The sequence below is a fragment of the Scyliorhinus canicula genome, chromosome 9 (assembly GCF_902713615.1).
Source record: "Scyliorhinus canicula chromosome 9, sScyCan1.1, whole genome shotgun sequence".
NCBI lineage: Eukaryota > Metazoa > Chordata > Chondrichthyes > Carcharhiniformes > Scyliorhinidae > Scyliorhinus > Scyliorhinus canicula.
Window position 1 is genome coordinate 113,243,626 of NC_052154.1, and position 27,446 is coordinate 113,271,071.

Sequence of the window (27,446 nt, forward strand, 5' to 3'; positions counted from 1 at the left end):
CTCTCACATCAGCCTGGTTAGGGGTGCCCCCACCCCCTACAACCGCTTCCATCAGCTAGCCTGCCCAGTTAGTCTGGTAGCCCCCGCCCATGGTGCCAAGCATCCTGCCCCTATTGTCGTCGTCGTCGACCCCCCCCCGCCATTACTTAACAGGCTCCATTGTATCTTAGATTTGTGATTTCTGTTTCCACATACCATCCAGGACAAAGCAGCCCATATGATTGGCACCGCTTCCACAAACATTCTCTACACTGCCTACGAACAAGGCTCCTCAGGCAGCACCTTCCAAACCCACAACTGCTACAATCTAGGACAAGAGCAGCTGACACAGGGGAACACCACCACCTGGAATTTCTCCTCCAAGCTACTCACTACCCTTGGAAATATATTGTCATTCTTTCACTTCCTTGAGTCAAGATCCTGGAACTCCCTTCCCTATAGCATTGTGTGTGTACATTCACCACAGGGACTGCAGCGGTTCAAGAAAACATTCCATCACCACCTTCTTGAGGGAATTTGGGGGTGTACAATAAATGCTGGCCTAGTCAGCAATGCCCACAGCCCATAAATGAATTTTAAAAATATGTAAAATTTGCAATCTTATGCACTAGTTTTCCAATTTCAGACGAACTGTACTGAGAAAAGCAACACAATTAAGCAGTAACTCTAGGCTCTTATATTTTCTTTCAAAAATAATTACTTTGAATTTCAAAACTTAGCCAATGGAAAGGGATGCCTTCAGCCACCTTGGGCACGGCAAGGTAGCAGTTGGAAATGAAGTGATTTCTGCAGGAACGGAGGAAAATTAGAACTGCATCAATCGAGTTGCAGCAAGCAAATTAATAACTGGTGTTGGGGTCAGGTTACATTACACAGTCTTCGTGAAACAACAGCAAATGATGAGACACGGGAACTGGCATTCAAAACATGGTTCAAAGAGCATTGGTAGGTGGCTACAGAAAGGTTAGTCAGTTTGTATGAAATTTAAGTTGCTGGAAATAAATACCAAAGAAGACCATAGTAAGTGAGCGGCACAGTGTCCCAGTGGTTAGCACTGCTGCCTCAAGGCGCTGAGGACCCCGGTTCGATACCGGCCCCGGGTCACTGTCCGTGTGGAGTTTGCACATTCTCCCCTGTCTGTGTGGGGGTCCCCCCCCCCTCGCCCAAAAGAAACATATATACAGGTTAGATGGATTGGTCACACTAAATTGCCCCTTAAATGGAGAAAAAAAAGAATTGGGTACTCTACATTTAAAAGCACAGAGTAAATGCATTGATATGCAGATATATCTTGAAGTAATCCATTGTGTCCTATTATCTTAACTTTGATTTTAAACAGAAATCCAAAGCAAGAGGCAAGAAAGGAAACGACGAACGACGGCAAATCCAGTGTACAGCGGAGCAATCTTTGAACCAGAGGTAGTATCTTAAAGAGTATTTGATACATTTATAACAAAAGCTCTTGTAACTACATTGCAACTGGAATAAAATTTCCAAATTCTAGATTCCAGTTGCATTTGTATTTTGGGTGTGTGTATTACTGGTGATTATACATAATGTTTGGGTTTGCTTTGTATCCATGATTGCAGAATGAAAAGAAACTAAACACGCGCGGCGTTGGGCTTAGTTGGCAAAGAAGACTGCATCCCACGAGATGACGGTTATTTTATTGTTTGTAGCTGAGATTTTCACTGTGCATATTTATTTTTGTGTCTTACTATAGCGCAAAAAGTCTGCAGTAACTTACCTGAACAGCCCTGTGCAACCTGGGACACGGAGAAGAGGTAAAGGTCATAAGTAACTTCTGGTAAAACAAATGTATATTTGGATGTTCTTGTAGAATAAGTGTATTCTTGAGTGACTTGGAGGGGAACCTCCAGGTGGTGGTGTTTCCAGGTATCTGCTGATCTTGTCCTTCTAGATGATAGTGGTCGTGGATTTGAAAGGTGCTGCCAAAGGTACCTTAGTGAGTTCCTGCAGTGCTTCTTGTAGACGGTACACACTGCTGCTCTTGTGTGTCAGTGGTGGAGGGATTGAATGTTTCTGAAAAGGGTTGCAGTCGAGTGGGTTTCTTTTTCTTGGACGGTGTCAAGCTTCTTGAGCGTCGTAGGAGCTGCACTCACCCAGGCAAGTGGAGAATATTCCATTACACTCGTGACTTGTACCTTGTAGATGGTGGACAGCACAGGCTTTGGGGAGTCGGGAGGTGAGTTAATCGCCTCAGGGTTCCTCGTCTTTGACCTGCTGTAGTAGCGATAGTATTTATATGGCTGGTCCAGATCAGTTTCTGGTCAGTTTTCTGTTCAGTTCTGCAGTTCTCTGGAGGATTGGAAGGTTATGGCAGTACCTCTGTATAATGTACATCCTTCCTTCAGCATCCTTGGGTACTTTCACTTGGTGTATTTGGATGTTTTATTCACTTCAGTCAATGCATTCAAACTTCTGTTATAAAGCTTTGGTTTTAATTATTTCTGTCATAGACCGAACACTAATATATTTAACAATACGTAGATTTTCTATTTGACTAAACTTAAAAATATTGAACAAAAGATGTTTTTTATAAAAATTCTTCTTGGAAGATTCTTTCCCTTTTGTGTATGAATGGAATCTTGTAGCCCTTGTCTTTCTTGGTAAGATCTGCTCAACTATGAGCTCCAGAATTTGCACTACTTTGTTAATTTAAAGGGTGTCTACGTATTATTTTAAAACCCAGACACTGAGAGTTTGTGGTCACAATTTTCCACATTGACAATTCCCAAGAAAAATGCATTGTGTAGAAAGGTGCTTTATGGATTATTACTGTTTCAGTTTGTGTGTGTCATCTTCTCTTTCAAGGGGCTAGTAAAGGTTTCTATAAACAACTCTATCATTTGGAAGCTGAACCCCCCCCCCCCCCTAAAATATGTACCCAAGAGATTAGCTGTTATTTCATTTGCAGTAATCTGTATACTTGTTATAAATTTAAGGTTTGCAGACGAATATATTAATTTATATTAATTAAATGGTAATGTGAAGCACAATATTGGCAATTACTATAAAAACGTGCATCAAGGAAAACCATGTTATGTTTATAAGAATGATTGCAAATTGACTAAGTGTACCTGCGATAGAAAATTGAGTCAGTTTGAATTTTTTTATAAAACCTTTATAAGATATATATATTATCCCTTATGAAGGGAGAAAAATGGAGCTTTGATCTCTAATCAAAATTTGGATGAACCTGAACCCTCTTCCAGATATTCCTTTTAATCCCTTGGGTATCTATTTTAACACACTTTTATAATTTCTGAAATAGCGTTTTCAGGGAATATTCGCTGTGTAATGTACACTGAAATCCTTCATTACCTCTCCACTTAGCTTTTTCAATGCCCTGCTGATCACTCTCACTGAGCACTGTCCACAAACTTGAGTGCGGTTGTGACTAGAGCTCGGAGGATGTCCCTGTGCAGGAGCTCGCCTCCATCCTCGCCCACTCTTCCCATCCCCATACTCACACATGCACACAAACCACACACACACATGCCCACTACACACACACACACACATACGCCGACCCACTACACATACGCGCACACACCCCCCCACACACACACACTTCCCCCACACAGACATCCCTCCCCCCACATATACACACACACATCCACAAACCCCCCTCACACACGCACCCTTTCACACCCCCCTCACAAACACACACGACTGCGCACACACACCCCTCATACACCACCCCCTCACACACACACCCCTCACACACACACCCCTCGCACACACACCCCTCATACACACCCCCCTCACACACACACACCCCACACACACACACCCCACACACACACACACACCCCACACACCCCTCACACCCTCACACACCCACACACCCTCACACACACAAACTCTCAAACACACACCCCCTCATACACACACACCCCTCACACACACACACACCCCTCACACACACACACACACACACACCCCTCACACACACACACCCCTCACTCACACACACACACACACACACCCCTCACACACACACACCCCTCACACACACACACCCCTCACACACACACACCCCTCACACACGCACACCCCTCACACACGCACACCCCTCACACACGCACACCCCTCACACACGCACACCCCTCACTCACACACACACACACCCCTCACACACTCACACACACATCCCTCACACTCACACACACATCCCTCACATGCACATACACATCCCTCACACTCACGCGTACACACATCCCTCACACGCGTGCACGCACACACACCCCACACACACGCGCACGCAAGGGAGTATTCTGCTCCCACTACCCCTGGAAGCAACGATTTCTCCACTTCAAAGACGTCAATCCCCGAGTGGACCCTGTGGATTTGGGAGAAAAAGGAAAACTCCTTCTGCCCTGGGTGCGAGAACCTCCATGGGTCCACTGCCCCATTATGCTCCTTGAAGGTGCTCAGAACATTTACCATATTCGTTAGTTTCCCCAATTTAGGGCTGGATCTGTCTGTCTGTGGGTCACGCACACAGTTAAAGTACCGTAACATGATCGGTACGTTTTTATTTCATAAATTTAAAGTACCCAATTTTTGTTTCCAATTGAGGGACAATTTAGCGTGGCCAATTCATCTACTCTGCACATCTTTGGGTTGTGGGGGTGCACACTCCACACAGACAGTGACCCAGGGCCAGGATTCAACCCGGGTTCTTGGCGCCGTGAGGAAGCAATGCTAACCACTGTGCCTCCCACGATTGGTACGTCTGACCCATCCAGTTCTTCCTTACCTGCAGTTGGTCCTTCTCCCTCAGATGTGTCTCCTAAGAGGAAGATCACATCGGCCCTCAGACGTTTCAGATGGGTGAAGACTCTGGATCTTTTCACCGGGCCATTAAGTCCCCTGAGGTTCCAGGTGACTGCCCTAATGTGGTTGGGGGGGGGGGGGGGGAAATAGTTATTTCGTCCCTGTTGGCATTGTTTCTGCTGCCTTCCCAGCTCGTGTCTGCACACAAACGCGTCCGCCTCAGAAGGTTACCCACAGTTTGTCCGGGCGCAGCATCCCAAACCCCACCCCACTCTTGTACAAGGCCTCCTTGTTCAGTTCAGCGGGGCGCTTGGCCGCGTTTGCCCCAATGTCTTGGTAAACTCGCTTTGAATGGACTTCCTGCTGGCAGAGCTGAGTGTACCTTGTCCAGTTCAGGATCTTCTCCTGATTCTGGTATCGGTGCAGCTTCACTATTACTGCTCTTGGCTGCTTTCCCGCTTTAGGTTTTGGCCGGAATGACCAATGGGCTCTGTCTGTCTCCGGGGGTTTGGGGAAGCTCTCCCTTCCGACCAGGTTACCCAGCATCTGGACCACGTGTTCTGTGGGGCCTCTGCCCCCGATGTCCTCCGATAGGTCTAAGAAAAGGAGATACTGGATGTGCGACAGGTTCTCCGCGTCCTCAGCCTTCCCCTTCAGTGCCCCTTGGGTCACCACCAACCTTGCCACTTTTGTTTCCAAGGAGGCGATTAGGTCACTTTGTCACTTTGGTCGTTCGCCACTTTTCTATGTCACTGATTTGCTATCTCCTGTGCATCAACTTGGCACTCTGTTATCTCCAACACCACCTTGAAGGAGGCCAGGGCATCCGCAACCGCTACCTTCACTATCTCCATCATTTCCAGCTTGATGGCATCTCTGTTTCTAGAGCTCCTGGGTCATGAGATCCATCCACTCGCTTATCGGTAGATAGTCCAGTGTGGCACCCATGGTCCAGCTCGCTCGGATGTGGCCAGTTCTGACTTGCTCCTTGTGTTCCCCATCACTCCGTTTCTCCTCTCCAGGTTTTGGTTGACTCCCTTCGGGTCCTGGAGTTATTGTCAAGTCATTTCTCTGTGGTTGCTGCTGTCTTTGGAGTGGTTGGGGGGGGGGGGGGGGGGGGGGGGGGGGGGTTCAGCAGGTTTGGTGGGCTATTTTCACGTTAGAGATGCCATTTTTCTGAGTTTGCAGAGGAGAGCCACCTTTACTGCGTCCGCTCAGCACAGTGGCACAGTGGTTAGCATTGCTGCCTTAAGAAACATCAGATGTGAAATATCCATCTCTCCTTGGTCTGAGAGGTCCCAGCTAAAAGAAAATACCTTGTCGAGGTCTCCGTCCTCTGCACATAGAGATTCCCCAAGACAGAGCAACAAAAAAAAAAGTTCTTCGAAGAAATCAAGGCGGTCGAGGGCACGCTCAAGGACTCCTCACCATATCACCAAAAGTCAAAGAAGAACAAGCGCTGACAATTCATTAGCTTTCCCTTTGCGCTCTTATGTACATAATGGATGATGCAGCATTTTTGTACTATGTTTTGTCCCTTTGTTACTCTCTTCCATTTGTTTTGTAGATGGAATAAATATTTGCTTTCTGGGTTCAATTCCGGCCTTGGGTGACATAGAACAGTACAGAACAGGCCCTTCGGCCCTCGATGTTGTGCCGAGCAATGATCACCCTACTCAAACCCACGTATCCACCCTATACCCGTAACCCAACAACCCCCCCTTAACCTTACTTTATAGGACACTATGGACAATTTAGCATGGCGAATCCACCTAACCCGCACATCTTTGGACTGTGGGAGGAAACCGGAGCACCCGGAGGAAACCCACGCATCCACGGACGATAAGCGATTTTCATTTCATTTCATTTCATTTTTCACACTCAAAACCTCCCTCATGTCCTTCCTCATCGCCTCCAAGTGCTTTGTAAACTGCGTTTCGAATTCTGCAGCCATCACCTTGGTTATTTCTTCAGCCTTGAGCAATGCGGCCTCCCCTGGTGCTCCAGCCTCCTTTTTCCCTGGTGACCCCGTGGTGACCTCTCCACTCCCCGACGGGCCCTCAGCTGCTCTTTTAACGGCCGTTTTCTTACTGAGCCTTGACATCTTCTTCTGCTGTGCCTTCCCCGTGTCTTTGACACCTGGGACCCTGGGACCGGGCTTAAAGCCCTGAAAATGTCGTTCCCGAACGGGAGCCCTCCGTTGCGCGGCCGCCTCGCGCCCACCGTCACCGGAAGTCCTACTGTTGTTAACTTAAGTTCCCGCTCTAATTCTATTTCTGGTATGTATTTCATGTTTTCTACTGTGAAAATATACACAACATATTTCTTTAATGTCCCTCCCTATCTTCATGCTTCCTACTTTTAATCCAATACTGTCCTTCACCTATTTAGTTAACCACGGATGAATCATTTTCCAATGGTGCTTCCGTTCTCAATTAAATGTATATTTGTTAAGAATTATGGGATTATTCTCTAGATGTTAGCCATCGCTTTACATCTAGTTTCACAATGTATCTTGGCCAACTCTGTTCCTCATTATGTAATTGGTTTTATTTAAATGGAATACTCTGGTTTTAGCATAATACGAGTCACTCTGGAACACGAGGTGGAATTCATCATGTTATGATCGCTTTTCCCCAGAAGGATCCCTTAATATGAAATTACTAGTTAACCCTACATAAGAAAATATTTTAAATAACCCGTTCTCTGGTTGGATCCATGACATAGTTCTAGGAAGCTGTCTCAAATGCATTCCATCAACAACTCCTACAATTTCCTGCTTCTGCCCCCGCGCCGCCGGCTGCTTCTGCCCCCGCGCCGCCGGCTGCTTCTGCCCCCACGCCGCCGGCTGCTTCTGCCCCCGCGCCGCCGGCTGCTTCTGCCCCCGCGCCGCCGGCTGCTTCTGCCCCCGCGCCGCCGGCTGCTTCTGCCCCCGCGCCGCCGGCTGCTTCTGCCCCCGCGCCGCCGGCTGCTTCTGCCCCCGCGCCGCCGGCTGCTTCTGCCCCCGCGCCGCCGGCTGCTGCTTCTGCCCCCGCGCCGCCGGCTGCTTCTGCCCCCGCGCCGCCATTTGCTCCTCTTTTTGCTTCTGCATCTCCTGCTTTTTCAGTTCTCTGCCCAATGGCAGGGCCTTGGCATTTATTCACTAAATCATGGCATAATGCCATGACGTTTCGTGACTCAAAGAGGCACACCCTGTGCCAACCTCGGCTGAAACATGGATTGTACCCTGTCCTGTGTGGTTAATTTGTCTAGCAAATTTAAGCTTTTCTATATTGTTGAATACTGGCCAACAATACAGCTGCTGTTAAGGAGCTTATGAAGCATTCCCATCTGATATACAAAAGTAAAATGTGGGTGCCTGAGGTGCTGACATGGAGATATCTTAATGGGAAATAAGGAAATGACAGATGTTTTTTTTTTAAATAATTTTTATTGAAATTTTTTGAAAAATATATATCAACAAAACAATATAATAATAACAATAATAATAATAAACACCCCCCCGGCACCCGTAACAACGCACATAACAAACCCCCAACCCCAATAAACAACAGAATAAATTAACAAGCAAATTAACTTAAACACTATCCCCCTGAACCCCCCACCTTTCCCCCCCTCCCCCCCCGGGTTGCTGCTGCTGCTGACCTAGTACCTTATCGTTGAGCCAGAAAGTCGAGGAAAGGCTGCCACCTCCTAAAGAACCCTTGTACCGACCCCCTCAGGGCGAACATGACCCTTTCCAACTTAATGAATCCCGCCATGTCATTAATCCAGGTCTCCACACTCGGAGGTCTCCCATCTTTCCACTGCAGCAAGATCCTCCGCCAGGCTACTAGGGACGCAAAGGCCAAGACATCGGCCTCCTTCGCCTCCTGCACTCCCGGCTCCACCCCAACCCCAAATATCGCGAGTCCCCAGCCTGGTTTGACCCTGGATCCAACCACCATCGACACCGTCCCCGCCACCCCCTTCCAGAACTCCTCCAGTGCCGGGCATGCCCAGAACATATGGGCATGGTTCACTGGACTCCCCGAACACCTGACGCACTTGTCTTCGCCCCCAAAGAACCTGCTCATCCTAGATCCGGACATGTGGGCCCGGTGCAGCACCTTGAATTGGATGAGACTAAGCCTCGCACATGAAGAGGAGGAGTTCACCCTCTCCAGGGCGTCTGCCCATGTCCCCTCCTCAATCTGCTCCCCCAGCTCCACCTCCCACTTAGCCTTCAGCTCCTCTACCGACACCTCCCCCACCTCCTGCATTACCTGGTAGATGTCAGACACCTTCCCATCCCCGACCCATACCCCCGAAAGCACCCTATCCCTTACCCCCCCGCGGGGGCAACAAAGGGAACCCCTCCACCTGTCGCCTAGCAAACGCCTTGACCTGAAGGTACCTGAACATATTCCCCGGGGGGAGCTCAAACTTCTCCTCCAGTTCACCAAGGCTCGCGAACCTCCCGTCAATAAACAGGTCTCCCAACTTCCTAATGCCCGCCCTGTGCCACCCCAGGAACCCGCCATCCATGTTCCAAGGGACAAACCGGTGGTTCCCCCGCAGCGGGGCCTCCACCGAGCCCCCCACTTCCCCCCTGTGTCGCCTCCACTGCCCCCAAATTTTGAGGGTGGCCACCACCACTGGGCTCGTGGTGTACCTCGTTGGAGGGAGCGGCAACGGAGCCGTTACCAGTGCCTTCAGGCTCGTGCCTCCGCAGGACGCCATCTCCATCCTTTTCCATGCTGCCCCCTCCCCCTCCATTACCCACTTGCGTACCATCGAGACATTAGCCGCCCAATAGTACCCAGAGAGGTTGGGCAGCGCCAGCCCCCCTCTATCCCTGCCCCGCTCCAAAAAGACCCTCCTTACCCTCGGAGTCCCATGCGCCCAAACAAATCCCAGAATGCTGCTGTTCACCCTCCTAAAAAAAGGCCCTCGGAACGAAAACGGGGAGGCACTGAAACAAAAACAAAAACCTCGGGAGCACCGTCATTTTAACGGACTGTACTCTACCCACCAATGACAACGGCAGCATGTCCCACCTTTTAAATTCCTGCTCCACCAACCTAGTAAAATTGAGCTTGTGCAGAGTCCCCCAGCTCCTAGCCACCTGAACCCCCAGGTACCTAAAACTCCTCACTGCCCTCTTTAGCGGGAGCCTACCAATCCCCTCCTCCTGATCTCCAGGGTGCACGACAAACAGCTCGCTCTTGCCCAGGTTCAATTTATATCCCGAGAAACTCCCGCACTCAGCCACAATCTCCATTACCTCCGGCATTCCCCCCACCGGGTCTGCTACATACAACAGCAAGTCGTCCGCATACAGTGACACTCTGTGCTCCTCCCCCCTCGCACCAAACCCCTCCACCTCCTCGACTCCCTGAGAGCCATGGCAAGAGGCTCTATTGCCAGCGCAAAAAGCAAGGGGGGACAGGGGGCACCCCTGCCTCGTCCCATGGTGCAGCCTGAAGTACTCGGACCTCTTCCCATTTGTCGCTACACTCGCCATCGGGGCCTCGTACTGCAACCTCCCCCATTTAATAAACCCCAACCCAAACCCAAACCTTTCCAACACCTCCCACAAGTACCCCCACTCAACCCTGTCAAAGGCCTTCTCCGCATCCAATGCCACCACAATCTCCGCCTCTCTTTCTGCTGCCGGCATCATTATCACATACAGCAGCCTTCGCACGTTAGTGTTCAGCTGCCTCCCCTTCACAAAACCCGTCTGATCTTCATGTATCATCCCCGGCACACAGTCCTCTATTCTAGTGGCCAAGATCTTCGCCAGCAACTTGGCGTCTACATTCAGCAGTGAAATCGGCCTGTATGAACCACACTGCAAGGGTCTTTATCACGCTTCAGGATCAGGGAGATCAGTGCCCGAGACATCGTCGTTGGCAGAACACCCCCCTCCCATGCCTCGATGAGGTCCTGACCAACAGGGGGCCCAGCAGGTCCGCATATTTCTTATAAAATTCAACCGGGAACCCATCCGGTCCCGGCGCCTTCCCCGACTGCATGTGGCCAATCCCACTGACCAGCTCCTCCAACTCGATCGGCGCCCCCAGTCCCTCCACCTGCTCCTCTTGCACCCTTGGAAATCGGAGCCTGCCCAAAAAATTCTCCATTCCCCCTCCGACCGCTGGCGGCTCCGACCGGTACAGTTCCCTATAGAAGTCCCTAAAGACCTCATTGACCTCTGCCCCTTGCCGCACCACATTTCCATCTCTATCCTTCACTCCACCAATCTCTCTAGCCGCGTCCCGCTTACGCAGCTGGTGCGCCAGCATCCTGCTCGCCTTCTCTCCATACTCATAGACCGCTCCCTGCGCCTTCCTCCACTGTGTCTCCGCCTTTCTGGTGGTCAATAAATCAAACTTGGCCTGCAAGTTACGCCGTTCCCCCAGCAATCCCTCCTCCGGGGCCTCCGCGTACCTCCTATCCACACTCAACAGCTCCTCCACCAGTCTCTCCCTCTCCCTCCTCTCCCTATGGGCTCGGATGGAGATCGGCTCCCCCCTAATCACTGCCTTCAGAGCCTCCCACACCATCCCCACCTGGACCTCCCCAGTATCATTGACCTCGAGGTACCTCCCGATACATCCCCGAACCTTCCTACACACCACCTCATCAGCCAACAACCCCACGTCCAGATGCCAAAGCGGGCGCTGGTCCCGTGCCTCCCCCATCTCCAGATCCACCCAGTGCGGAGCATGGTCCGAAATCGTGCTAGCCGAATATTCGGCCTCCTCCACCCTCGGGACCAGTCCCCTGCTCAGAACAAAGAAATCAATGCGAGAATAAACCCTGTGCACATGGGAGAAAAAGGAGCACTCCCGAGCCCTCGGCCTCCCGAACCCCCAGGGATCCACTCCTCCCATCTGGTCCATAAACCCCCTCAACACCTTGGCCGCCGCTGGCCTCCTGCCTGTCCTTGAACTAGAACGATCCAGTAGGGGATCCAGCACCATATTGAAGTCACCCCCCCCTCCCAATGATCAAGCCCCCCACCTCCAGGCCAGGAATGCGGCCCAACATACGCCTCATGAAACCAGCATCATCCCAATTTGGGGCGTACACATTAACCAACACCACCCTCTCCCCCTGCAGCTTACCGCTCACCATCACATATCTGCCGCCACTATCGGCCACAACCTCGGACGCCTCAAACGCCACCCTCTTCCCCACCAGGATCGCCACCCCCCCCCCGGTTCTTCGAGTCGAGCCCTGAGTGGAAAACCTGCCCCACCCACCCCTTCCTCAGACGGACCTGGTCCGCCACCTTCAGGTGGGTCTCCTGGAGCATGGCCACGTCCACCTTCAGCCCCTTCAGATGGAAAAACACCCGGGCCCGCTTAACCGGCCCATTCAACCCCCTCACGTTCCACGTAATCAGCCGGATCAGGGGGCACCCCGTCGACTAGCCATCACCCATCGACTGCCCGTCCCTGGCCATCACCCAACCGGCCCATTTCCCACGGCGATAGAACCTCACCCCGACCCCTCCGAACTCCTCCCTGGCCAATCCAGCAGCAACCCGGTATCCCCCCCCCCCCCCCCCCCCCCCCCCCCCCGATATGAGGTCCCCCCCTCCTCCCCTGCATCAGCTCCTGGGCACTGCTTCAGCGTGGGAAACCCGGTCTAATAGCCACGCCCCTCGCCACCAGCCCCACCCCCTCGTCCCGCAGCGCGGGAAACCAGAGAAAAGGGTGCATTCACACTGCCCCACCCCACCAACACAGCTCCCAAACCGCAGTCCCAACCCAACCACCAACTCCATACAAACAAAGACACAGATCAACCACAAACCCCAGTACCCCCCCTTAGAACACGAAACCATAACCCACATCGTCTGAAAGCGAGAGAAAAAATAAAAACAAACCGAATAACCCGCTACAACCTAAACAATTATACATGAATAGAGTAGAAAAACTCCCACAGCCCCCAATCTTTAGTTCAAGTCCAGCTTTTCAGCCTGCACAAAGGCCCACGCTTCCTCCGGGGACTCAAAGTAGTGATGCCGTCCTTGTAGGTGACCCGCAGGCGGCAACATGCCGAACTTCACCTGCTTTCCAGGGAGCACCGCCTTCGTCAGGTTAAACCCGGCTCTCCGCTTGGCCACCTCTGCACTCCAGTCCTGGTAGATACGCACTACTGAATTCTCCCACTTACTGCTCCTCACCTTCTTGGCCCATCGGAGAACACACTCCCGGTTGCTGAACCGATGGAACCGCACCAGCACCGCCCGCGGGGGTTCATTCGCCTTAGGCCGCCTGGCCAGCACTCTATGGGCCCCCTCCAGCTCCAGGGGCAGATGGAAGGATCCTGCCCCCACCAGCGAGTTCAACATCACGGCCACATAGGCCGGCAGGTCCGACCCCTCCAACCCCTCCTCGAGGCCCAGGATCCTCAGGTTCTTCCTCCGTGACCGAAGCTCCATCTCCTCAAACCGATCTTGCCACTTTTTATGAAGTGCCTCGTGTATCTCCACCTTCCCCACGAGGGCCGAAACCTCCTCCTCGCGCTCAGAGGCCTGCTGCTGCAACTCGAGTATCGCTGCACCCTGGGTTGTCTGGTCTCCAGCAGCTTACTAGTCGTCACCTTCAGGGATTCCAACAACTCCCCTTTCAGCTCCGTGAAATAGCGCAGAAGGGCCGCCTGTTGCTCCTCAGCCCACTGCCTCCACTCCTCAGGGGCTCCACCAGCCGCCATTTTGTCCACCTTCCCCCGCTTTTCCAGGGGAGCTGCTGCCGTTTTTCTCCTCGCCCCACTTCGAGTCCGAACCATAAATCCCGGGGGGTTTTGCTCCAGACCCCTTTATCTACCGGGAATCGTCGAATCAGCGCCGTTTGGGGCCCATAAAAGAGCCCACAAGCCCTTTTAAAGCGGGAGCTGCCGAACATTCGGCTTAGCTCCGCATAGCCGCAACCGGAAGTGCCGGAAATGACAGATGTTTAATCACATTTTTCATGTCTGACTTCACAATAAATAGATTCTAATTCTCACTGTTCTGAACCATGAATTTTTCTATCTTCTGCTGTAACGTTCCCCCTTATTATCACCCATTTTTCCATTTTTAAAATTTCAAGTACCTTGGAATATTAACCATGTCTCCACAGTTGCTCATTTATCTCTTGTTTTTGCCATTAATTCATTTTTCTTATTGTGAATGCTTCTTGCATTCAGATGAAGTAAATTTTACCCTGATTTGACCTTATTCACTGCACTATTACCTTTTGTCCCTTGCTGTCATACTCCTCTTACCTTTCCTCAAATTGTTACACTGTCTTGATTTTTCTTACTAATGTTTTCACCTGACCCCTCTTCCCCCAGCACCTTTTTAATTTTAAGCCCTAGCTACAACCCCTTTGTGTACTTCTCAGTGACCAGTTCAGGAATGCTTTTATACAAGGTTTGTGAACTGTGCTACCATTTCCCAATTGATATCAGCAATATCTCATGGACCACATTTCTGAATCCAGAGCATTCTATTTACTGAACCCTTACAATTGTGCACTAAGTTGTGATTACATTTATAGAAGTTGGAAGTGGCTTTCCCACTTGCATTCTGGATTGGTTTTAAGAAATGCCAGGGTGAGAGTTTTCTAGTTGTACGTGATTGCTAAACTCCATGCCATTTCAGATGGTCCTGATGTTTGGTACTCTTGCAGAATGGATGTTCAGGAATAATATGCTGCCGCTAAAATATATGACCTGGTGCTATATTTTCAACGAAGTATTTTTGTTTAGAGTGATGCGTGCAGTCATGCATAGTGTGCTTTATATCTTAATTACGTTTTAATTGTAAGACCTGTTAATTATTGGGAAATGGATGTTTTTTTCAATGTTTCTAGCTTTCAGTGCTGAAAAATAGAATTCCAGTTTGGGACACAGTAAATAATCAATGTTGAAAATGGCTCAAAAGTTGGTATCTATACCATAACAATTCACATTTTCACTGACTGAAGATTTATGTGAAGTACAAATTAAGAACATAATGGGTTTTCCACAATGGCCATTTATCTGCCTGTACTCTTGAAAGCTGTACAGTTAAATCTAATTTTTAAAATGTTATTGATAGTTTTGACGTGGGGAATAGATATTCTTCATATAAGACTCTATTTACTTGCATTATTGGACTGTGCTCTTTGAACTGCCGATCCTGCTGTTAAACAAGATCAAAATCCAGAAATAAGGGTTGCATTTCTCTGTCCGTACACAGTGTACCGGTGAAAATGTAACCTAGTGGGATAAGTAAATGCATGCACACTTGATTTGTCAAGTTATAACATCTTCTCCAAAATGTGTTTTTCCCCACAAATACATTTTTATAACTCATAATTCTATTTTCCAGCCATCTTGCGGCTGGTGCAGACCCCGTTATACCGGGTGAATAGCAGGAGAGGCCAAAAACTGGATTTGTGCCACGTGCCAGACAGTTTTCCGTTCTTCCGGCTGTTCCAGATGGCATGATCAGGATCTCGCCCAGAAAGGGAGAGATCCTGATTGAAACTAATTTGCATTCATTTTAATCTCATTAATGAGATTAAAGTCAAATGCAGTGACCTCTCCGGAAGTCACCCACCCCTCCCATCGAGTTGTCACGTGGGTGTCGTTTAGTACCCCTCTACAAAAACGGGGACCTGGCAAAATGGATACGGAGGGGAAGCGAGGAGGTGAGTAGCCCTCTCCATGGAGCTCAACAGCATGGTAGCCGATGCCCCAGTGCTGTGGGGGACTGGGGGTGGAGGGGGGCATCAAAGGTGCTGGGGTTGTTCAGGGGGATGAATAGGGCCAGGTCAGAGCTTGTCTATGTGAGACATTCAAGCCATCTTTAAATACTGTGGAGATGCATAACAGAGCCAACCATAGCTGCAGCCTCTGATAAGTAGATTGTTATCTGTATTATGATCTTTATGTAAATAATAATATATGTATAACTGTTGTAGTTCCAGCATCCGACCACCACCTAGTGTGAGTATGGAGACACATGACCCAGACACACCATGTGTTCCAGGAGAAGGTGTTAGTAAGGAGCTGATAGCCGTTGCATATTAGGGTAGTTCTGTAGTCTCTTTGTGTAAGTTAGTGTTAGACCATTATTTCCAACTGTATGGATCTTAGACATTATAATAATCCTTCAAAGTAGTATTGGTAATAAATAGTTTTGCTGTAAAGCAAAGTCTACCGCAAGTCTACACGACCACATCAAGATTCAACGTCATAATCAAAGAACATTACACAGCTTGCCTATCCTACCAAACTCTCCTAGGACAGAGCCATGCTGCAGCTTGTCTTATGAAAGCATTCCAGAGGAATGTGGAGGAACATAGAGATCTTGGGGTTCATGTCCACAGATCTCTGAAGGTTGCCACTCAAGTGGATAGAGCCGTGAAGAAGGCTTATAGTGTGTTGGCGTTTATTAACAGGGGGCTTGAGTTTAAGAGCCGCGGGGTTATGCTGTAACTATACATGACCCTGGTGAGACCACATTTGGAGTATTGTGTGCAGTTCTGGTCACCTCATTATAGGAAGGATGTGGAAGCATTGGAGAGGGGAGGGGGAGTTGATCTGCTGACAAGGATGGAAATTGGACATGGCAACAGTGAGGAGGTCATGGGTGGGAGGCGGGCCAGAGGATGCGCGACACATGGTTGGGGGGATGGCCAAGGAAAAGGGATGGCTGATCACCGAAGGGGGGGGGGGGGGGGGAGTGCCTCCCAACCAGGCTGATCACCTGGAATGTTAGAGGGCTAAACGGGTCAGTGAAGAAGGCACATGTGTTCGCGTATTTGCGGGTTCTGAAGGCGGACGTAGTCGTGGTGCAGGAGATGCACCTGAATGTGGCAGACCAGGTTAGGCTAAGGAAGGGCTGGGTTAGTCAGGTCTTTCATTTGGGGCTCGACACTAAGACTAGGGGGGTTGCGATCCTGATTAATAAAAGGGTTCAGTTTGAGGCGGAGAGTACAGTTGTGGATGGGGGCAGCAGATTTATTATGGTATGGGGTAAGCTCGAAGGGGTGAGAGTAGTCTTGGTCAGTGTGCATGCCCCTAATTGGGACGATGTGGATTTTATCAGGAGGTTGCTAGGGAAGATCCCTGACTTGGACTCGCGCAAACTGATTATGGGTGGGGCCTTTAACACAGTCCTGGACCCGAGCCTGGATCGGTCGTGTTCAAAACGGGCAGGTTGCCAGCGATGGCAAAGGAACTGAGAGGGTCCATGGAGCAAATGGGGGGAGCTGATCCGTGGGGATTTAGCCGGCTGTCGGCGAGGGAGTTTTCGTAGTACTCCCACATACACAAGGCGTATTCCCAAATTGATTTCTTTGTCATGTGTAGGGACTTGCTGGCCGAGATGGAGGGTGCAGAATATTCGGCAATTGCCATATCGGACCATGCTCCGCACTGGGTAGATCTACAGATTTGTAAGGATAGCTTTCAGCTGGATGTTGGATTGCTAGCGGACGAGGCGGTGTGTGAGAGATTCAGGAGATGCATGCAGAATTACCTGCAGGTAAATGATACCGGAGAAGTCTCAGCAGCATGCTCTGGGAGGCACTGAAGGCAGTGGTGAGAGGGGAGCTGATCTCAATCCGGGCTCATAGGGACAGGACAGATAGGGCAGAAACGGACCGACTGGTTAAGGAAATTTTATGGACGGACAGGAGCTACGGGGGGTCCCCAAGGCCAGAGTTACTCAGGAAACGACAGAGGCTGCAGGCCGAGTTCGGGGTGCTGACTACAGGCAAGGCCATAGAGCAGCTTAGAAAGGCAAAAGGCGCGATATGTGAGCATGGAGAAAAGGCCAGCAGAATGCTCGCGCAACAACTAAGGAAGAGAGAAGCAGCTAGGGAGGTAGGAAGGATAGCGGATGGGGAGGGAAATTGGTGGGGGACCCGACAGGGCTAAACAAGGTGTTTAGGGACTTTTATAGAAAGCTGTACACTTCAGAACGCTCAGGGGACCGGAGGGGATGAGGCCATCCCTGGATGGACTGACCTTCCCAAGAGTGGGTAGGGGGTTGGTAGATGGACTGGGGGCCCTGGTCAGGATCGAAGAGGTTTTGGGGGGCCTGAAGGTCATGCAGTCGGGTAAAGCCCCGGGACCGGATAGGTATCCGGTGGAGTTTTATAAAAATTTTGCCGAGATAATGGGGCTGGTGCTGGTCAGGGTTTTTAACGAGGCAAGAGACGGGGGGGTTCTATCCCCGACGATGATGCAGGCCACTATTTCCCTTATTCTGAAACGGGATAAAGACCCGGAGGCTTGTGGGTCTTACAGGCCGATCTCTTTGATCAACGTAGATGCTAAGTTACTGGCCAAGATCATGGCAACTAGAATTGAGGACTCTGTACCGGATGTAATTACGGAGGACCAAACCAGGTTCGTAAAGGCCAATCTAAGAAGGCTGCTTAATGTGATTATGATGCCCCCGGAGAGCAGGGAGGCAGAGATAGTGGTAGCTATGGATGCAGAAAAGGCTTTTGACCGGGTCGAGTGTGACTATCTGTGGGAGGTGCTGGGACGGTTTGGGTTCAGGGAGGGATTCGTTGACTGGGTTCGGCTGTTATATCAGGCCCCAGAGGCTAGTGTAAGGGCGAACAGGACGAAATAAGATTACTTCAGACTGCACCGCGGGACAATACAGGGCTGCCCTGTCTCCCCACTGCTGTTCGCGCTGGCCATAGAGCCCCTGGCAATTGCTCTGAGAGCTTCAAGGGACTGGAAACGGCTGGTCTGGGGGGGGGGGGGGGGGGGGGGGGGGGGGGGACATAAAGTCTCGTTATACGCGGATGACCTGCTGTTATACGTATCGGACCCAATGGTGGGGATGGACAGTATCATGGAAACCCTGAGGGAATGTGGCCGATTTTCAGGATAGAAATTGAACATGGCTAAGAGTTTGTAATTTAGGCGAGGGAGCAGGAGAGTAGGCTGAAGGGGTTGCCATTCAGGCTGGTAGGAGAAAGCTTCAGATACTTGGGGATACAGGTGGCACGGGACTGGGGCAAGTTGCATAAGCTCAACCTGTCCCGATTGGTGGAACGAGTGAGGGAGGAGGTTCAGAGCTGGAATGCGCTCTCGCTGTCACTAGCGGGGGGAGGGGGCGCAGACTGTTAAGATAACGATTATCCCGAGATTCATGTTCATATTTCAGTGTCTCCCCATTTTCATCCCGAGGTCCTTCTTTAAGAGGCTGAATAAAATTATCCTGGGATTTGTCTGGGTGGGCAAATCCCCGTGGATGAGGAAGGTGATGCTCAAAAGGAACAGAGGGGAAGGGGAGCTGGCGTTGCCGAACCTCAGCAACTACTACTGGGCAGCCAACATAGCGATGATAAGGAAATGGATGGTGGGTGCGGGGTCGGTTTGGGAGCGGATGGAGGCTGCTTCGTGCAGGGGCACCAGTTTGGCAGTCCTGGTTACGGCACCTCTGCCACTCCTGCCGGCGCGGTACTCCACTAGCCCTATAGTGGTGGCGGCTCTTCTGATCTGGGGCCAGTGGAGGAGGCATATAGGGGAAGTGAGAGCATCGGTGTGGACCCCAATCTGCGGCAATCACCGATTTGCCCTGCGGAACATGGACGGTGGGTATCGACTGTGGCGGAGGGCGGAGATTGTGAGAGTGGGTGATCTGTTTTTTGAAGGGAGCTTCCCGAGCATGAGGGCATTGGAGGAGAAGTTTGGGATGGCGGGAGGGAATGACTTTAGATACTTACAGGTGCGGGATTTCGTGCGCAGGCTGGTGCCGTCTTTCCCACGCCTCCCGCCAAAGGGGAGACAGGACAGGATAGTATCGAGGAGAGAGATAGGTGAGGGTAGAGTCAGATATTTACAAAGAACTAATGGGAGCAGTGGATACACAGACTGAGGACCTGAAGCTTAAGTGGGAAGAGAAGCTTGGGGGGGCGGGGGGATGGAGGACGGTATTTGGGCAGAAGCTCTGAGCAGAGTAAACACGACCCCAATATGCGTCAGGCTCAGTCTGATCCAGTTCAAGGTCGTGCACTGGGCCCACGTGACGGTGGCCCGGATGAGTAAATTTGTCGGGCTGGAGGACAAGTGTGCCAGATGCACCGGTGGGCCGGCTAATCACGTTCACATGTTCTGGTTGTGCCCTAAACTCAGGGGATACTGGCAGGGATTCACGGACATCATGTCCCGGGTTTTGAAAACTGGGGTGGTAATGAGTCCTGAGGTGGCAATATTTGGGGTGTTGGAGGACCCGGGAGTCCAGGAAGAGAAGGAGGCCGACGGCTTGGCCTTTGCTTCCCCGGTCGACCAGCGACGAATACTGTTGGCATGGAGGGACGCAAGGCCCCCGAAGACCGAAGTATGGCTATCGGACATGGCGAGCTTTCTCGGTCTAGAGAAAGTTAAGTTCGCCTTCAGAGGTTCACCATTGGGGTTCACCCGGAGGTGGCAGCCATTCATTGACTTCTTCGCAGAGAATTAATCGTCAGCAGGGGGGAGGGGGGAGCTATGGTAGAGTAGAGTCGGGGGTGGTTTAGGCAGGTCCTTGCGAGAATGGAGTTGTGGTTTGTACGATGCGTTATTTGCTTTCCTTTTTTTACAGTACTTTACAATGTCATTGTTTTATATGCCAAAAATACCTCAATAAAATTGTTTATTTAAAAAAAACATTAAAGAACACTGTGGACCCTCTTGCAGCCAAAGGATAACTGTATGGATGAGCAGATAACAGCTAAGCAAGGCCTCTCTAATGTTGCTGGCAGGGGTCTACGGGCCCGTGATCTGACCAAGAGTGAGTGTGCGGGGCGAAGGTTGCCAGCACAATTGGCTCGCTGATTGACACTGAGAGAAAGCGGGGCAGTCATGGTAAGGATGGGGGAGGCTAGGGGAATTTTGAGGGTCCCGAATGGAATACTTAACTGATTGTCGGTCTCCTTATCCAAATCCTTCCAGATACAAAAATGAATGTTGCCATTGATCCCCCGGAAGTTGCAGTTGTCCTGCTTGTCACAGCCGAGGCGAGCAGTCATCGCCGAAGGCATCAAATCCAATTAAGGCTGGAGCCAGCACCACATCTGTCGGGGGCTGCCACAGTCTCAAGACCCAGCCGCCCTTCAGGCTGAGAAAGGGGCCAAAAGGGGAGACCAATGACGTGCCAGGTTGTAGGGGAGTCGATGGTCTTATAACGACCTGACGGACAGCACTCTAGACTCGCACAAGTGGCAGACAAAAACTATCTCCTGCAAGAGGAGATCTAACCATCACCCCTTGACATTCAATAACATTTAGTATTGGCCACACTAAATTGTCCCTTAATTGGGAAAAAAAAATGATTGGATACACTAACTTTTTTTTAAATCAACAAGATGCACTGAAGTAACTCGCTAAAGTTCCTGAGGCAGCACTTTCCAACCAATGACCATTACCATCTAGAAGGACAAGAGCTGCAGATACCTGGGGATCCCACCACCTGGAGGTTCTCCTCCAAGTCATTCACCACCCAACTTCAAAATATATCACCATCCCTTCACTGTTGCTGGGTCAAAATCCTGGAAATCCCTAACAGCACTGTGTTTGTACCTACACCTCCGGGACGACAGCGGTTCAAGAGGGCAGCTCATCAACACCTTCTGCAGAGCAACTAGATGTGCAGCAGAAAACTGCGTCTCAGCAGGGAGACAGAGTGACACCTGTACCACGCCCTCGCAGACATGGCACCCATGGAGGAGGAGGAGGACACCCACTCCTGGTGGCCATGAAGGTCACTCCAGCCCTTAATGTTTACGCCATTGGCTCACTGTAGAGCTCGAGTGGGGATCTGTGCAGCATCTCATAATCGTCAGCTTACAGGTGCACCCGAAAGGTGACGGTTGCTCGGTACGTTTGGGATCCGAATACATCACCTTTGACTTGGGCCAGGCCCACTATGATGCCTGGGCTGCAGGATTCGTTGCTGTTGCCGGGATGTCCCAGGCCCAGGAGGCCATCGATAACACACGTGTCACCCTGCAAGTACCGGGACTTCAGAGAGTGCCCTATATTAACAGGAAGAGAGCTCCACTCCGTGAATGTACAAGTACTGTGTGATCACCGCCTCAGAGTTGTGCATCACAGCTACATCCTGGGGCACTCTGAAATGAAAAAATGAAATGAAATTAAAATCGCTTATTGTCACAAGTAGGCTTCAAATGAAGTTACTGTGAAAAGCCCTTAGTCGCCACGTTCCGGCGCCTGTTCGGGGAGGCTGGTACGGGAATTGAACTGTACTGCAGGCCTGCCTTGGTCTGCTTTAAAAGCCAGCTCTTTCGCCCTGTGCTAAACCAGCCCCTGATATCCCTGGTTCTTTGTGGACCACCCCAGGATAATTGGTTGGCTCGTGGGGGATAAGGGATACCCACTGAGGTCATGTGCGGAGGCCTGAGACCGAGGCAGAGACCCATTACAATGAGGGCCACGCTTCCACCCGTTCTGTCATTGAACAGTGCAGTGAGCCACTAAAAATGCAGTTCTGCTGCCTTAACCACTCTCGTAATGCTCTGCAATACAGCCTCCATCTTTGTGGTGGTCTGCTGTGCCTGCCAAAACTTGACACAGCAGCAGGCCAACATGCTGGACGAGGACCAGGAGTGCCTGGAGGAAGAGCCTGAGGAGAACTCGGAGAATAGAAGACAGGCAGCGGCAAGGGTCCAATATGCCAGAAGATCAGGGAGGCCCTCGTCTCCAGATTCATATGGCACAAGGCTGTGTGTCCATCAGCTCATTTCTTCTCTTACTTCCCCCACCCTCTAATCACACCACTCTCGTGCACTTCCCCGGCTGCCTTCTTGCCGCTTAACTGGCCGCCCTCTTGCCCGTTCTCCAAGTCTTGTGTTACATCACACAAGGGTAATGGACCTGTGTTGGCACTGTCAGCAGGTCTCTATTCAAGATAGGAGGATTCTAACCACGCACTGTGAGGAATGCTCTGGTGCTCCTTGGGTTCTGATTAAGTCCCTGACTTAATTCTTAAGTCTTTCTGCCGACAGTGCATTCACAACCATCCTCATAACGGAGTCTGCTTGGGGGGCTTTTGATTTAGTTCCACTGTGAGGGATGGTGATGGACAAGGGAGCATGGATAGGGGTGTGGGCTGGCTTGTTGTCAAGATTAAAGCAAGAGGGGCTGTACATGTTTCAGGTGTGAAATGTTTTTTTAAAATATTTTTATTAAGGCATTTATAAGTTTTTAACAGCAATTTTCAAGAGGAAAAACAACAGAGTAAATAACCCCCACCCAACCAACAACCACACCCAGCCAATGTGGCTTACCACACAGTTCCCCAGTCCCCCCGCCCCACTAACTGTTTCTGCCTCGACCAACCCGCCCCCCCTCCCTCCCTCCCTTTTGTATCTGCTGCCAGCTTAATTTTCCCCAAAGAAGTCGATAAATGGCTTCCACCTCCAAGCGAACCCTAATATCGATCCTCTCAGGGCGAACTTGATCTTCTCAAGCCTGAGAAACCCGGCCATATCACTAACCCATACCCCCGATTTCAGGAGCTCCGGGTCCCTCCACGCCAATAAGATCTGTCTGGTTTACCAGGGAGGCAAAGGCCAACACATCAGCCTCTCCCCCTGGACTCCCGGGTCTTTCGACACACCAAACATCGGCACTTCTGGACTCCGAACCACCCGTACTTTTAATACCGTGGACATGTCATCGGCAAATCCTTGCCAGAATCCCCTAAGCTTTGGACATATCCAAAACATGTGGACATGATTTGGGGGCCCTCCCGCACACCGCCCACATCTATCATCCGCCCCTTCAAAGAACCTGCTCATACGGGCCACAGTCATACACGCCCTCGGGACCACCTTGAATTGTATTAGGCCAAGCCTGGCACATGATGAGGACGTGTTAACTCTCCTCAAGGCATCCTCCCACAGTCCCGCCTCTAACTCCTTGCCCAACTCTTCCTCCCATTTTCACTTTACCTCCCCTATTGGGGTTCCCTCCCATTCCATGAGCTTTTTATAAATTTCCGAGACTTTCCCCTCCCCCACTCCCATTATCGACATTACCTTGTCCTGTAACCGCTGGGGCAGTAGGTGTCGAAAGGTCGAAACCTGCCTCCGTGCAAAATCCCTCACCTGCAGGTAGCAGAACCCATTCTCATCTGGCAGCTCAAACTCGTCCTCCGAGCACAGAAAGCTGCCGTCAATAAACAGTTTCCCTAACCGCTCAACCCCAGTTCGCTGCCACCTTCGAAACAACCGGTCTAGTCAACCCCGGCACAAACCGGTGATTGACACAAATGAGAGCCCATACCGACACTCCCACATGCTTCCGCTGCCGTCTCCACACCCTCAAAATCACCGGGCTTGTGGGGTACCGAGCCAGCGTGAATGGAAGAGGTCCGTTACCTGTGCCCCTACATGATGCAGCCTCCAACTGCTCCCCACCTACCCTCCCCCACTTCCTGATCATTGCTATGTTTGCCGCTCAATAGTAGTTCCTAAAATTCGGTAGGGCCAGCACCCCCCACCTGCTCCAGCAGTACCTTCTTTACCTGTAGGATTTTGCCCACCCATACGAACCCAGAGATCACCATGTTCACCCTCTTTTTAAAAACCCTTCGGTATAAAAATAGGCAGGCACTGAAATACAAACAAAAACCTCGGGAGGTGTGAAATGTTTTAATGGTGAACATTTTAATGTGACAATTTATCTATTTCCCCTAGCTACGAATAGTGATCTCAGCAGTGCCCGCTCAGAGCTCCTCAAACCTCTTGAATGTCTGTGGTCTAGTGCTGTGTTGAGGTGTCCCCAGGATGCACATCAGAGGTGGAAGCAGCCTGCTTCGATGCCCTTGGCGGTCATCCTCTGGAGGGCTGGGGCTGGAGTGCCCCGGCCGATTTACATGTGTTTCTGTGCCACCTGGAGATGGGATTTAGGAGAACTGGAGACTGCCTAAGTCTCCTGAGTGGAAGGCCCTGGGATGGGCTCCAGTGCTTCCTTGTCCATGAGGGTGCCCATTTGGTCCTGGGTAACCCCATGGGACAGAGGGACAGCTGGAGTAGTTGCAGAAATCAATATCTGGCACTGCCATTCCTGGAGGTCCCCATTGTCTGCACCATGTTGTCAAAGCCCTTGGTGATAGTGCATAGTACATAGAACATACCGTGCAGAAGGAAGCCATTTGGTCCATCGAGTCTGCACCGACCCACTTAAGCCCTCACTTCCACCCTATCCCCATAACCCACTAACCCCTCCTAAACGTTTGGGACACTAAGGGCAATTTAGCATTGCCAATTCACCTAACCTGCACGTCTTTGGACTGTGGGAGGAAACCAGAGCAGCAGGAGGAAACACATGCAGACACGGGGAGAACGTGCAGACTCCACACAGACAGTGACCCAGCGGGGAATTGAACCCGGGACTCTGGCGCTGTGAAGCCCCAGTGCTAGCCATATGTGCTACCGTGCTGCCCAAACTAATAATCATTTATTGTCACAAGTCGGCTTCAATGAAGTTACTGTGAAAAGCCCCCAGTCGCCACGTTCCGGCGCCTGTTCAGGGAGGTCAGTATGGGAATTGAACCCGCGCTGCTGGCATTGTTCTGCATTACAAGCCAGCTGTTTAGCCCACTGTGCTAGACCAGCCCCTGGTCCTCTTTAACTGGGCCAAACTCTGGCAGTGCCTCGGCAATGTCCACCTGTATCTGAGACGTGATATCAAGGTCCTCAGCCAATGTCAGCAGAGACTCAGCCATGCCTTGGACACCACCACCCATGGCTCGAACATTGTGTTCCAGGTTTTGCACTGTGGCCGCCACCCTAGCAGCATTGGTCTGGGCACCACGGAATGCCGGCACCATCTCCTGCGCCTGAAGTCTTTGGGACTCCTTCAATCTGCTTTGCAGTCATAGGATTATTGCTGACACCCCCTCCTGAATCTCTCAACACTGGCTTATCATTTATAGCAACTCAGGAAAAACCATGTCCAGGGGCTCGGCATCTGGCTGGAGCTGAGTCCTTGGATCCAGCAGATCTCTGACTGCTGTCCCCCTTGGATAGTCCTGCCTCCACCTAATGTGTAACAGCAGCTCTGAGGTGTTCACCAGATAGTGACCCAGAAGCATGTCTGCTAATCTTGCCCACCGAGGTGTGTGTCTCTGCAATAGTGGAAGGTGCGGGTGATAGCTGGGCTGCATTGTTGGTATTCTCCTTGGAGCTCTCCTCTGAGATGGCCTCTTGGGCAACGGGGGTGGGGGGGGGAGCAGCAACTCCGGATGGCCCGGCCTCATCAGATGGTGTACGACAAAGGACATGGGTTCAGTGAAAGGGAAGTATAATTGTCTGGGACATTAACAACTCACTTGAGACTGGTCATCTGGATAAAAGGGTACTGGATCCTCACTTCTCTGCCATTCGTCAACCACGCTGTCATCGCTGCTCTGCTTGGGCAACACCGTGAGTTCCAGGGTCCTTTTGTTATATAGGGTGAAGACTCAGACCTCTGGAATTCTGCCCCCCCCCCCCAATCTTCCCCCTTTTGTTCCTATTATGGGCTATTTTCTCCTGTGGAGACAAAGAGGACGTTGTGAGCCACATGCTTGATGGGTCAGGTGGTCTATAGCGGATAATGTGTGGGCACTGCAACTGGACATAGAAGGGTTGTGATGATAAGTGTCAGGTGTTCTGAGGAACAAGCTTGGAAGTCGGATGTTGGGAGAGTGCGAGGTGTCAGCTAGTGAATTTGATGGGAGGGTTTAGGAATTGAAGAGTGGCAGGTGGGACGGATGCCAGGAGGACAGAGGTGGTAACTTGCTCTTGCAGCTCGTAGGAGGTCAGTCCTCCATTTTCCTGACTTTCGGTCACAGTGATGTGCTGAGCGGACGCACATCAGGTGGTTCTCCCAACCAGAACCAAAAAAGTCACTTTTAGAAGAAGTTGGCCTGAAAACCCCAACAGAAAATATCCCTAACGGAAAAGAAGATGCAACGGGAGGAGAAGATGCCAGTGAATGGAAGCTCAAGGGGTCAACGAGAGGGTAGAAGTGGTGGAAAGGGCCACGATCAGTGGTCCGACGAACCGTTGGACCCACGTGGCGAGGAGGAGGCCCCGGCCGCCCAAGAGCACGGGGAGACCGGTGACCCGAACACCAGCACCAGCCTCCCCCTCCCCACCAGGGAACAGTTGGAGGACCTTTATAAGAAAGGAGTTGGCCGCCATGAAGGAGGCGATTAAAACTGTGATCGAGGTTGCAGTGAAGGTGTTGGTTAATGAGGCGATTGCCTCCCTCCAACACACAATCGATGGGTTGGGAAAGAAAGTGGAGGTGCAGGAAAGGACAATCGAGGACCTCAAGAGAGCTCGACAGACCAGAGCGACAAGATCGTTGCTCTGGAGGCAGAGGTGAAAATGTTGGTGGCGGTCCAGGGGAGTTTGATAGGAAAGTTTGAGGACCAAGAGAACAGGTCCCAGCAGCAGAATATATGAATTGTGGCGGAAGGCATCGAGGGCAGAGACCCGACAGACTATATTGCCCAAATGCTGGGCAACCTAGTCGGAAGGGACAGTTTCTCCAACCCCCAGAACTCGACAGGGCACTCGGGTCACTCAGACTGAAGTCCAAGGCGGGGGAGCAGCCAAGAGCGATCATAGCGAAGCTGCACCGATACCAGG

At 51.1% G+C, this 27,446-nt stretch overlaps 1 protein-coding gene across 5 annotated transcripts in view; it reads left to right on the forward strand.

The window, feature by feature from the left end:
- Window positions 1-27,446, forward strand: part of LOC119971619 (PHD finger protein 21A-like) — a 502,987-nt gene that overhangs the window by 434,069 nt on the left and 41,472 nt on the right. For all 5 annotated transcript variants that reach the window (XM_038807414.1, XM_038807416.1, XM_038807417.1 and 2 more), the window contains exons 10-11: window positions 1,340-1,419; window positions 1,724-1,784. In XM_038807414.1, coding sequence (XP_038663342.1) covers window positions 1,340-1,419; window positions 1,724-1,784 — 141 coding nt within the window. The remainder of the gene's footprint in view (window positions 1-1,339; window positions 1,420-1,723; window positions 1,785-27,446) is intronic.